General features: G+C 35.8%; 1 protein-coding gene across 1 annotated transcript; it reads right to left on the bottom strand.

Moving 5' to 3' along the window:
- Nucleotides 1-9,155: 9,155 nt before the first annotated feature.
- Nucleotides 9,156-12,103, bottom strand: LOC145589999 (LEAF RUST 10 DISEASE-RESISTANCE LOCUS RECEPTOR-LIKE PROTEIN KINASE-like 1.1). The gene is made up of 4 exons (XM_081646726.1): nucleotides 11,330-12,103; nucleotides 10,821-10,847; nucleotides 10,456-10,701; nucleotides 9,156-10,236 (listed from the first exon to the last, which is right to left on the bottom strand). Exons 1-4 carry the CDS (start codon nucleotides 12,075-12,077, stop codon nucleotides 9,245-9,247), a joined length of 2,013 nt encoding a protein of 670 aa, XP_081502852.1. The 5' UTR covers nucleotides 12,078-12,103; the 3' UTR covers nucleotides 9,156-9,244.
- Between the last annotated feature and the right edge of the window lie 1,441 nt (nucleotides 12,104-13,544).

The following is a 13,544-nucleotide window of genomic DNA, read 5'->3' as shown; positions in this document are numbered from 1 at the left end:
TTCTCTTTGACAGACAGAAAATAACTGCCATGTCCATCAAACAGGCCTCACCCTTCTTTGCAACTCTTGGCAAGATGGTTTTCTTAACAAGATTGAACAGTAGTTTGTTCAAGGGACTAAGATCATTATGACTCATAACATTCTTCCCCCTTTTTCCTCCTAGGGCTTCAACTATGTCACCACTTAAGTAATTTCCGACTTTAACACTAGACTTACCCTTAATGTAAGTCTCATACCCTTCCATAGGTGTTCTCAGAATTTTGCTTAGGGTTTCCACATTTAGCTCAATATTAATTTTTCCTATTTTGCTTGATATAATTCCCAATTTTGCATCAAAATTCTCACAGAATTCAGTCATGGCACTTGGATACATCACATTATTAGAGACTTTTACCAACAGATACTCCCAGCCTTGGAACTTAATCAAATCCATAAATTCAAGAAACCTAGCACTCCTACACCAGTCTAAATCAATACGATAACCAACAACATACCTATGAGATTGCACTTCAAGCTCAGCTTGATCAATTTCTTCCTCCTCCTCTGATTTTTCTTTTTCCGAATCTTCCTCTTCCAAATTACGAGCGAACTCCTCAACTTCCTCAATGTGATCCTCCAAAGACTTTTCTTGACCCTTCTTTGCCTTCCATTCTCTCAATTTTTCAAGAACTGACTTGGTGATGTTTTCCATTTGTTCGGGGTTAGGGTTTTGCATGGTTGAAGAAGGTGGATTTATGATTTGGGTTTCGGAGTTTGAGGCAATCGGAAGTGACGAAACTTCCTCTTGTTCAGAGGTTTGGTTGTTTTGGGAATTTTCAGATGAGCTTAGTGAGGTGATTATGGCCATGGTTTTCTTCTTCAGTGATGTAGAATAGTGTAGAAGGATTTTTACAGTGGAGTAAATGTTTTTGACAGCGAAGTGATGAAAAGTGGTTGTGGGTGGCTTTTATAATTAATGAAGCGGTGTAAGGAAGTTAATGGGTTTACTGAGCAGTCATTAATTGAACAAATTCAATTAATTTTCCAAAATCAAAACACGCAAGATGTATTTACCAAAAATAATTTTGTTTCCAAATTCATTTAACTTTCAAAGCACTGTCACTATTCACAAATACGCAATTGGAACACGCTTTCTACACATATACACTGTACATTACTACTAGCAAAATTAATTGAGTGTTTTAATGAACTTACCTTCAGTAATTAACAACGGTGACACTTCAGCTATGTTTATCACACCAAAGTTGTGATAAATGCTCTTTTTCCTTTATTTACATTATTTTTGACTCTGCCATATCTTGGAACTTCAGAGGCTAGTACTTCAGCTTGATCATCCCAAGTTCCAGTCTCAATTTCTCAAATCTTTCTCTGTTCAAGGGCTTGGTTAGAATATCTGCAATTTGATATTCAGTTTGGCAAAATTCTAACTTGATATTCCCTTGCTCCACATTATCTTTTAAAAAGTGATGCCTAATGTGGATATGTTTTACCTTAGAGTGTTGAACTGGATCTTTAGAAATACATATAGCACTTGTGTTATCACAGTAAATAGGTACACATTTAAAAGTAATACCAAAAGACTCTAACCTGTTGTTTTATCCATAGAACTTGTGAACAGCAAGCAGCTGCTGCCACATACTCAGCTTCAGCTGTTGATAAAGCAACTGTGTTTTGCTTCTTGGAACCCCAAGAAACTAAACAGGGTCCTAAAAATTGTACCATACTTGAAGTGCTTTTCCTATTCACCAAATCACCTGCATAGTCAGCGTCAGTAAAACTATTCAAATCAAAATAATCACTTCTAGGATAGAAGAGACTCAAATCATCAGTTCCTTTCAAGTATCTAAGGATTCTTTTTACTGCTGTAAGGTGAGACTCCTTTGGATTTGCTTGGAACCTGGCACACAAACCTACACTAAAAGATATGTCAGGTCTACTTGCAGTTAAGTAAAGTAGTGAGCCTATCATACCTCGATACATAGATTGATCTATACAAGTTCCAGATGGATCTTCATCCAATCTAGTAGCAATTCCCATTGGAGTATTGTTGGTTTTGGCATTTTCCAACTTGTATTTCTTGATCAGTTCCTTAATATATTTTTGCTGATGAATCATAATTCCCTCTTCAGTTTGCTTAATTTGTAAACCAAGAAAGAAATTTAATTCTCCAGTCATGCTCATTTCAAATTCTCCACTCATAAGGTCAGCAAAGTACTTGCATAAAGACTCATTAGTTGCACCAAATAAAATATCATCAACATAGATTTGTACAACTAGGATATCAGTTCCATTTGACTTTAAAAACAAAGTTTTATCAATTTTACCACGTTTAAATTCATTAGCCAAGAGGAACTTTGATAACCTTTCATACCATGCTCTAGGAGCTTGCTTAAGCCCATATAGAGCCTTGTCAAGCTTATAGACATGGTTTGGGAACTCTGGATTTTCAAATCTAGGAGGCTGTTCCACATAGACTTCTTCATTTAAATATCCATTTAAGAATGCACATTTTACATCCATCTGGTACAGCCTAAATCCCATGTAAGCAGCAAAAGCAATAAGTAAACGAATAGCTTCTAACCTGGCTACTGGAGCAAATGTTTCTTCATAGTCTATTCCTTCTTGCTGATTGAAACCCTGTACAACTAGTCTTGCTTTGTTCCTGACAATAATACCATGTTCATCTAGTTTGTTTCTGAACACCCATTTTAGTCCAATTGACTTCTTGTCTTTTGGTCTAGGTTCCAGATGCCAAACTTTATTTCTTTCAAATTCATTTAGTTCAGCCTGCATAGCATTAATCCAGTCAGCGTCAGTTAAAGCCTCAACATAATTTTTAGGTTCCATAGAAGAGAGGAATGCATTGAATGCACAGAAGTTTCTAAGCTGAGATCTGGTTTGAGTTCCTTGGGTTATATCACTCATGATTGCATCTACTGGATGAGATTTCTGATGTTTCCAGGGCCTTGGAGTGAAATCTTTGATTGGATACAATCTTTCTTCATTATTATTGACTGGTTCTTTTGTAGGAACTTCATTCTGGATCTCAGGTTGAACTTCCTCAGGAGTTTCCACTTGATGTTCTTCATTATGATTTTTGTTTGGTTCTTGATGTGGAATTCCTGGTGCATTCTCCAATTCTGGTTCAGCATTTGCTTCAGGGTTCGTTACTTCAGCAGTTTCCACTTGCTGCTTCTGCAGTGATGCTGGTTCCTCATCTGGATTTTGCTTGCGCACAAGTCCAATCTCAAAATCATCATCACAATCCTGTACATCAATCAATTGTTCAGTTTCATCAAATATAATATGTACAGACTCCTCAACACACATAGTCCTTTTATTATAGACTCTGTAGGCTTTACTATTTGAAGCATATCCTAGGAATACAGCCTCATCACTTCGTTCATCAAACTTTCCCAAGTTCCTCTTGCCATTATTATGGACAAAACATTTACAACCAAAAGATCTAAAGTAAGAAATATTAGGTTTTCTCCCTTTCATAAGTTCATAAGGAGTTTTGTTAGTGATGGCTCTAACAGATACTTTATTGAGTATATAACAGTTCCTAGGCAGTCTGCTAGATATCAGCATTGTTCTTGCCATGTCTTCAAGACTCCTATTCTTGCGTTCCACCACTCCATTTTGTTGTGGAGTTCTTGGGGCAGAGAAGTTGTGATCCATACCATACTCATTACAGAATTCATCAAATTTGGAATTTTCAAATTCTGTTCCATGATCTGATCTTAGATGTATCAAGTTATTTCCTGTTCTTCTCTGTTCTTTCTTCACAAAAGCAACAAACTCATCAAACGTTTCATCCTTGCTTACCAGAAAGAAAACCCAAGTAAACCTAGAAAAATCATCAACAATAACCATTACATATTTCTTACCACTTCTGCTTTGGATTCTCATTGGACCACAGAGATCCATATGAATGAGTTCCAAAGGCCTTTTGGTACTTACCATCTTTTTGGACTTGAAGGAAATTCGAGTCTGTTTTCCTTTAACACAAGCTTCACACACTTTGTCATATAAAAACTTAATGCAAGGAAGTCCTTCTACTAAGTTCTTAGATCTTAATTTATCAAGTAAAGAAAAGCTTGCATGGCAAAATCTTTTGTGCCATAGAAGAGGATCATCCTCAATAACACTAAGACATGTTAAACTGCTATTAGGAACCTCATTGAGATCCACAACATATGTGTTCCCTTTTCGAGTTCCTTCTAAAATAATGTTCCCAGTGTCATTGTGGATGATTCTGCATTTATTAGAAGTAAAGCTAACAGAGTTACCTTTGTCACAAAATTGTGAAATACTTAACAAGTTGTGTTTGAGACCCTCGACTAAGAATACATTTTCAATAGTATGGGAACGTGACCTTCCTATTTTACCAATAGCAATTATATCTCCTTTCATGTTATCTCCAAAGGTCACGGTTCCTCCATAGTAGGCATCCAGTGAGAGAAATCTAGTTTTATCTCCAGTCATGTGCTTAGAACAACCACTGTCGAGGTACCAAGTGTTGTCCCCCCTCACTGGAACCTGCAAGAAGAATTAAACGTTAGAGTTAGGAACCCAGGTTTCCTTGGGTTCCTGTTCAACAGGAGTTGATTCATTTTTCTTAACCCAGACTTGTTCTACATGTTTGACATTCTTCTGAGTGCATTTTTCTTTCTTAGGACATTTAACCTGCTTATGTCCAGTATTGCCACAGAAATAACAAACAATGCTACTGGGCAAATTAACATACTTCTTTTCTTTCTGGAACTTCTTCTTATAACCTAAGCCTTCAGTTCTCTTGGTCTGAGCTTTAGTGATCCAGTCAGGAACTCTGTACTCTATTGGCTGTTTACCTTTCCTAACTCTCTCAAGTTCCCCCTCAAGACGTGCTTTATCCGTTTTTAGAACTTCCAAATCATATTTTAATTTTTCAAAATTTGGATATTCCGTAAGTGGAGGAACTTCAGAGTTAGGAGTATCTACACTGAGCTTTAGTAAAGATAATTCCACATTTAGAAGTATATTATCATGTTTCAGGTTTTCTACAGTCTCTTTTAAACTTTTATTATCATCAAACAGACTAAAAAACCTATATTGAATATCAAACTTCATGTTATCAACCCACTCACTGTTCTCTTTGTAAGTTTCTAAAGCTTTATCACTTTGCTGTTTTGATCTATATAATTCCTTTAAATCTTCCTGAATTTCCAGAACAGCATTTATTAGATTCTCTTTAGACAGATGTTTTAAATTATTGTAAGAGTACCATACCTCAGATTCTGGCTCCTTCAATTTGGCAGCTTCATCAGTTTTTGCCATTAAACACAGATGAGTCGTTTCTTCTAAAGGTTAGTCCTCCTCTTCCTCTGAATCTGTATCTCCCCAGGCAGCTAACATGGCTTTCTTGAATTGTCCTTGGTGAAGTAAGGCTTGTAGACTCTTGACTCTTTGGATTACTCCTTGCCTTTAGTCTTTCCTTTCTCTCCATCCTGAACAGGACAGTCTTTGATAAAGTGATCTTTTGATCCACATTTAAAGCACGTTGTGTTTCTGGAACTTGTAAACTTTTTGTTCCCATCAAACTTCCTATTGTTCATCATTTTCTTAAACTTCCTGACTAGCATAGCCATCTCTTCCTCATCAACTTCTGATTCTTCACAGTCTTGAGCCTTGAGTGCCAAACTCTTATTTCTTGAATTTTCAGTGTTGGAGCTCAAATGAAGTTCATGAGTCATCAATGATCCAGCTAATTGTTCCATGTTGAACTTTGTGAAATCCTTAGCTTCCTGCATGGCAGTCACCTTGGATCTCCATCGTTCATCTTGAGGAAGACTTCTTAGAATTTTCCTAGCCTGTTCATCAATAGGAATATGTCTGCCAAGGGAGTTCAGTTCATTAATTATATCATTAAATCTAGTAAACATCTCCTCTATGGTTTCCTTAGATTGCATTTCAAACCTTTCATATCTAGACATTAATAAATCAATTTTGGAACGTTTTACCTCATTGGTACCTTCATGAGTTACCTGTAGCAAATCCCATATCTGTTTTGCAGACTTACACCCCATGATACGATTATGTTCATGAGGTCCAAGTCCACAGTGTAAATACTTTATAGCTAAAGCATTCAATTCAAGTTTTTGATAATCTTCCTTATCATAATCAGAAATGGATTTAGACACTACCTCATGTTTGTCATTGGTTTGAGTTATTTCAAAATCACCAGTTTCAATAACACGCCAAACCTGGTAATTTTCAGCCTTGATGAAGATCTCCATCCTGTTCTTCCAGTATGCATAGAACTTACCATTGAACATGGGTGGACGTTGGGTTGAGTACCCTTCTTCTAGTTTCTCCTTGTAATTCATCTCTCCAGGAACTTACTCAGCAAAGTTATCTGCAAACACTTGAGAACCTTGCTCTGATACCAATTGTTAGTTGAGACGAACTCTATAAGAGGGGGGGTGAATTGTAGATGAGTTCCTAGTGACTATTTTTGCGGAATAAAACATAACAAAACAGAATAAAGCAGGAACTTGTAAAGCACACAGTATTTTACGAGGAAACCTTCTAGTGCCCAACTAGAAGTAAAACCTCGACCCTTCCTTAGGGATTTCAAACACAAACACTTCACTATAATAGGGCAAACACCAAGTTACAACCTAGTATAATAAAGACTCTACTCTCAAGTTCCTAACAGAACTCACTACAGAACAGCACCATGTTCTACCCTGTTCTACTCTGTCTAAGTCCCACACTTAGACTCACTCGTACTCCCCAAGTACAAATCTCCCCTTCTCACCAGAAGCTCACACAATAAACAAAATTAACAAACCTCTTACTACCCAGTTAATTCAAACCAAATACAAATAATAAACACCTAGTATATGATAGGCAAGCTATGCATGAAACCCGAAACTAATATGACAAGTTTATAAGCTTGACAAACTTACACAATTTAAGCTCTGTAATTCTTCACGCATAAAACTCACAAAACCTAAACTCAATTCGACCTCTACTATTTATACAAGCAAGACTTGTATAGAAAGTAGGTTTTCAAAAAGATAAATAAGTTAAACTTAACTTATCCTAAAATACGGTTTTAAGTAAATCTTTGTGAAGAAAATCTTTTCAGAAAATAAGATAGAAATAATTAGTTAAAAAGCATAATATCTTTTTAACAAACAGATTTTAGGAAATTAGCTTTTAAGTTAAAAATCTTTTTCGAATTCTATCTTTTATATTTTCCGGAAATAATTAATTTGCCAAGCTATCTTGTCACGCTTCTAATAAATTCCATGCACATCCTACTTAACATATTTAACAATAAATCTAGAAGATAAAATCTTAACTAAACTATTGCTGCGCCGTGCTCTTGATCTGGTAGGATTACTTGGGCTCCACGTTTTACTAAGTTCCTCCAAAGAACTTAGTCCTTCATCTTCAGATTCCTGTTAGGGAACGTTCCTGTTAGGGAACTTAGCTCCTGTAAGGGAACTCTTCTTCTTATTGAATAACTTTCTGAATAAAGAACTTCTTCAAGGCTTCCTAGCATCAGCTACTTCTTTCATCTCCAAGATCAATTTCACCTAAGCTAAACAAACACTTGAAAACCTTTATTAGATGAGTTTGCTTCAGTTTAAGTTCCTCATCATCAAAACCTTTATACATCAACATATGTACTAGGTGCGAGCTTGATAATGAAACCCACTTACACATTTTTAGAGATTGCATTAACTCAAAAGTGTTGTGGTCTCGTATTCTCAAAGGAAATAGGTTGGATAAAAACTTCTGTTGTTATACTTTCTATAATGCAAGTTGGGCTGAATGGATTCAATATAATCTGCAACTTAGTGAAAACTGGAAAACAATTTTTGTTGTTGCTATGTGGCATATGTGGAGAGTAAGGAACCAGGTTGTGTTTCAACTTGCAATGGTGCACCCAATTACTATGTATAACAGGTTCATGGTAGACTTGGTGGCTATTTCTGATGATATCCAGGGCAAAGGCAAGAAGCCGAAAGAAAACACTCATAACATTCACTGGGATAGGCCTGCAAGTGGATCAGCTAAGCTCAACGTGGATGGGGCTTGGAGAAATGAAGACACTACGGGAGCAGGTGCTGCTATCAGGGATCTCTATGGATGCTGGATGACTGGTGGATCGTGGAAAATCAAAGCCAGAAACCCAGCAGAAGCCGAGCGTTTAGCAATAAAGGGAGGAATGGAACTTGCAATTAATGAGAAGCTAAGGAAGGTGACGGTTGAAACAGATGCACAGTCTCTCAAAAACACTCTGGAAAATATTGGAAAACAAGGAACTCATGAGCTGACAGCTATCCTAAGTGATATTGGAGAGCTTCTCAAGGGCTCTTGCAAATTTGATTTTAGATTCGTTCGTAGAGAAGCCAATGAAACTGCTCACAACCTGGCTCAGTTGGCAATTGACATGGAGGGTGAAATTATCAAGCACAACAATGTCCCTTTGATTGCAAAGAATGCGTATGAAAACGACATGGTGGAAAGCTGCATCTAGGCATTTGGATCTTCTGACTTTGTTTCTGGGCTTATGTAATAGAACTTGGTGGATTGTTAGCATAACTGTTCATTTCATTTGCACTTGTATGGTTTTATTTTGGAGCTGCTATTTCGGCTTCCTTGAACTCTTTGTGATGATTTGTAATTCGAATTCCCTTTTTCCTTAAAAAAAAAAAAAAAAACATTTACCTAAATGTTATTCCAACTTCTTTTTAATTGTCTGATAAACAGGTAATATTAGATTTTGCTAAAATACTTTAAAGAATCACTTTTATTTTTTTTTATATATAACTATTTTTTACTGAAAAAATTACCCTTACCGTGGTGATTTGTGACAAAATTTGTGTTTTATATGACTATATTTTACTAAAAAAATTACACTTACCGTGGTGCTCTTGACAAAATTCTCTATATACTACATTACTACGTATAAAAATCTATCTTAGCCTTTATACTCTAACTCTGCCTATCCAATCCAAAGACCTTCAAAAACCTATCATTTCTCTTCTGACTCCCTTAAATTGCGATTTCGTCGCCAAAAACTACAAAGATTCACCACATTTTAGCAAAAGTTAAGGCGATATGTCATTATGCGCACCAATTTCTATACCATCATATTAGTTTGAGCAGTTTTCTGCACCCAAGATATAGTTGATCAGTTTTTCACAAAAAAATAAAATATGAGTAAAAAAAAAAAACTAACAATTTACTTGCTGCTGTTTGATATAGTAGATCCACTGATCCATTTATCTATCACAGAGATCGGCGAAGACAGAATTAACTGATGATTGCTTAACAGCTTTGCATGATCGTCTTCTGTAGGGGAAGGCAATGGTGTGTTACCAATATGCATTTTCACAACTTCCTCTGCAGCATTATGTACCATTTCTTCTGCCTGCAATGCTTCATAATCCGCGCTTTCAATCTTCTTGAGAGCCTCTAAAACCTCATCCATCGAAGGCCTGAATTCTTTATCATGCTGCAGACACTGGAACGCGAGCTCTGCTACCAAAATAGTCATCCTTCTAACCTTGAAATCTGATGCAAACCCAAGCTGTGGGTCTACTAACTCATCGAATGCACAGCGTTGGATTCTGTTCATTGCGTAGTTAGACAAGTTGATCTCGAGTCTATGCCTGTCCATATCAATTGCAGGCAGAGAAGATACTAGTTCAATGAGGACTACTCCGAAGCTGTAAACATCACTCTTATTTGTCAGCTGATAACACTGGTGGTACTCCGGGTCTAAGTACCCTGGAGTCCCCTGTGGTGCTGTTGACACATGAGTTTTATCAGTTGGGAAGAGTCTAGAAAGTCCGAAATCAGCAACTTTGACACTGAAGTTGCTGTCTAGGAGAATGTTGTTTGTCTTAACATCGCGGTGTATGATGTCTGTAGCATGGAGGTAGGAGAGTGCAGTGGCTGTTTCGATGGCTATTCTCAGTCGAAAAGGCCATGGAAGAAATCCTGATTTTGTGTTTTCACCGTACAAGTGATCAGCTACTGTCCCATTTTCCACGTACTCGTATACAAGGAGGAGTTCCCTGCTTTGATGGGAAGTGCAGCCGTGGAATACTACAAGGTTATTGTTTCTCAAACGAGTAAGTATTTGAATTTCATTCATGAACTGTTCTAATCTTTTGTAGTTCTTCTCATAAAGGCGTTTTACTGCTACTTCTCTTCCATCATTTAGCTTCCCTACATGCAAAAATTTCATTGTAGTATATACTTAAGAGCCAGTTCTTTTCACCTTAAAAACACGAGTTACAAGAAAAATAAATTCAAACAAGGAAAAACAAGTTTTATGTTATATATGTTTAAACAAGGGCTAATAGATTCAGACAATAGTTCTTTGGTGAAATGAACGAAAAGTTAAGGATGTTTTGTTTGGCACAACTGATGTAAATTAATGCTTACCATAATAAACAGTTCCAAAGCCACCACTGCCAAGTTCGTTAGCTTGATCAAAATTTCCAGTGGCCTTTACAAGTTGAGTATAGGAGAAGAGTGTCACACCATAGAATTTGCTTCCATATTCAAGGTCTGATTCACTACTGTCAAGAGAGGTACTCCGGTTTCTGAAAATCGAGTGACCAGACTTCTTCTTCCGGTACCAGATGGCTATGCATATAATTACAAGAACAAGTAAAACTCCTCCAATGCCTGATCATTGGTTAGTAAGGTTATGTCAGTTAATTTATAGGATCCAGCAGCTAAATTCTTATCAAGGTATTAAATAGAAAAAATGGAATTGTCCTAATACGGAGAAAATATTGAATTACCTATACCAATTTCCAGCCTTTTCTTCTCTGCAAAAAAGCAAATGGAATGTCAATGTGGTGGTTATATTGAGCTATGAATAATGTATTGCTAAATGAATACAAACATGAAAAAAAAAGGGGAAGGGAAGTGCTGGTATAAGTAGTATAACTTCATTGATGTCCTCATATTAATCATATAACCTGGCTTGGGATACGGCAAACATATGCAAGTATACAAGTGTGAAAGCAAGACATACTGTACTAATTCCCCACTCAAACCCACCACTACGAGTCAACTAAATTGTCTAAAATTATGTGCAAGTGTAATGCTAATGCTAATAATAATAATAAATAAATAATAAAAAAACAGAGGGAGCATATAAATTTGGTAAAGGCTTAGATCATTGTTCAGACTCTAAAATTGCAGTACAATTACAATGATATTCTTATTGCAGATTGGTTAGTACCAATTTTTATCAGTAATGCATACTTACAACATATTCAGGGTGGCAGGATGTTTTGAAACTGACCTGATTGAGAGCACTGGATTTGATGAGGTCTATCTCGGCAATAACACACAAACTGATCTGAAGTTTGATTTAATGATCCGCATCTGCCACCAGACTCCTCACACTTAGAACAGGCTGTGAAGTTGGCGTTGTACTTCATCTCAATCATCAGCTCATCAAACTCTCTCTTAACTACCGGAAAAGTAGCCTTATTCTTACAAGAGCACGCCTGATGACTTCCACTGCTGATATCTGACGAGCTGTTTAAGTAACAATTATAAGATGAGCCATATTTCGGGCACTTACAAGACTTTGAAAGATATGTGGAGCAGCTATTAGATTTGGAACAATTATAATATATGCTGATGTTCCTATAATCAACGCTTGGTTTCAGAATCGAAACCCAAGTTAGATTGCTCGTGTAATTCGTATAACACTGGTCAAATATTAGGGAAATATTGATAACCATGGTGTGTGACGACGTATTAATACTTGCCACATTTAATCTTGACAATCCATTATGAAATCCATATATCATAGTGACATTATAAGCCTCCCGACAACTGAGCTTCAAGTCCGAGATCCCACAAAACTCAGGCCTAAAATCTCCCCAAAACGGGTACCTAATGTTTTGGATATGCCCGCATGAATAAGATAAATCTGATGAACATGCCATATATTTATCATTTTCGCCATTTGACGATGAAAGGGCTAAGAAAATGATCAAAGTTATCAAGGGAAAGTGTAAGAAGAAGAAATAGGAAGCCATTTTTCTTTAAAAATAAATTTATGAGATTCTTGAGTATATACTAACATACATTCATGCGTATAATTGAACCATCAAGTATTGAATGTCATTATTATTCTTTAACGTGCTAGACAAGAGCTGACTTTGAGACGAGACTTGCTTTCTCAAGTCTTTCAACGTTCAAGCCCAAAACTTTGAGCGCCGCCCTTGATAACCGATGTTCACACTATTGTATGGCTTAGAAAATATGGCGTATATTCTCGTCACATTTTTGAAAATTGCATTTTTTTATTTTTTTTTATTAGGATCTTGTAGCAAATTATTCATATTAGAGCAACTCTAATAATTGTACACTTGTAGATGGATACTTGCTTGGAATTCCTATCTATTAGTTTGACCATTAAAGCTTAAAAATGCAATTAGTTTGGCTAGGTAATTGAAAAGAAATTTGCCAAATTTATTTATATATAAAAAACGAAATAAATTAAATAGTTACTACGAAATAAAACATTTATTGATGACCAATTTCCCACGATATTATAGTGTCCCTTTTATAAGTCCATCGAATGATCATGATCGAACCTCAATCATATAGTATGAATCCTCATCCTTAAAATATATTTAGTTGAACTTCTAATTTCAAAATTAAAAGATACAATATTTTCTACTGTACCATACATCACACAATTCAAGGTTCAATTTTTAGATAGTACGAGTACTAATATTGAGTTATTGACATATTATATTATACTAAAGTACTATCTATTGACCTTGGCCCAAAACATATCAATAAAGTCAACCCAGTATTTTACGCTAACTTTTCCTCATTTTCTTAGTCGAATCTCTTTTTTTTTTTTCCAAATAGTCAATTCTTTGACCAGAGGATAACATCCTACTCTTTTTCCATCACATATTTTGGTATCCCATTAATACGTGGGCTTCTTCAGTTCTTCCACAGTTCCACCGACCATTATTTTGGTATCATGCTAAATTTTGCTATACAAGTATTTTGTAAATGTTTATTTGGTTGATAATAAAAATATATTCTATAAAAATATATTTTTATAAAATTTTACTTGATACGATCAATTAAATATTTTGAAACTTCATAGTAATACACGAGAAATCACTTTATAGTTATGAAATTATATTTTCTGAATATAACGGACAATAAATAATGTATAGGTGGTTCTGGATTTCTTTTAGGTTTCTATTGATGCAATTTTACTTTAGTCATCCTATATACATATATAAAGAACTCTCAATCTAAAATATGAGTGTCCTCATTGTATGTGGATGTGGCACCACTGATACTAGCCAACCCTTTGTAATAAATTATGGCATTGCTCGGACCAAATACTTACAATTTTAAATAATATTACACGTTATTTGATAGTAAGAAGTTTTTTTGTTTCAGCTTTAGAAGCCCTTAAGTTTGGGTGCTAGAGGTATAAACTATAAACTATAGCCTATTGGAATAAATTCCTG

The sequence above is a fragment of the Chenopodium album genome, chromosome 17 (genome assembly GCF_948465745.1).
Source record: "Chenopodium album chromosome 17, dcCheAlbu1.1, whole genome shotgun sequence".
NCBI classification, from domain to species: domain Eukaryota; kingdom Viridiplantae; phylum Streptophyta; class Magnoliopsida; order Caryophyllales; family Amaranthaceae; genus Chenopodium; species Chenopodium album.
This window is presented reverse-complemented; position numbering and strand designations above follow the sequence as displayed.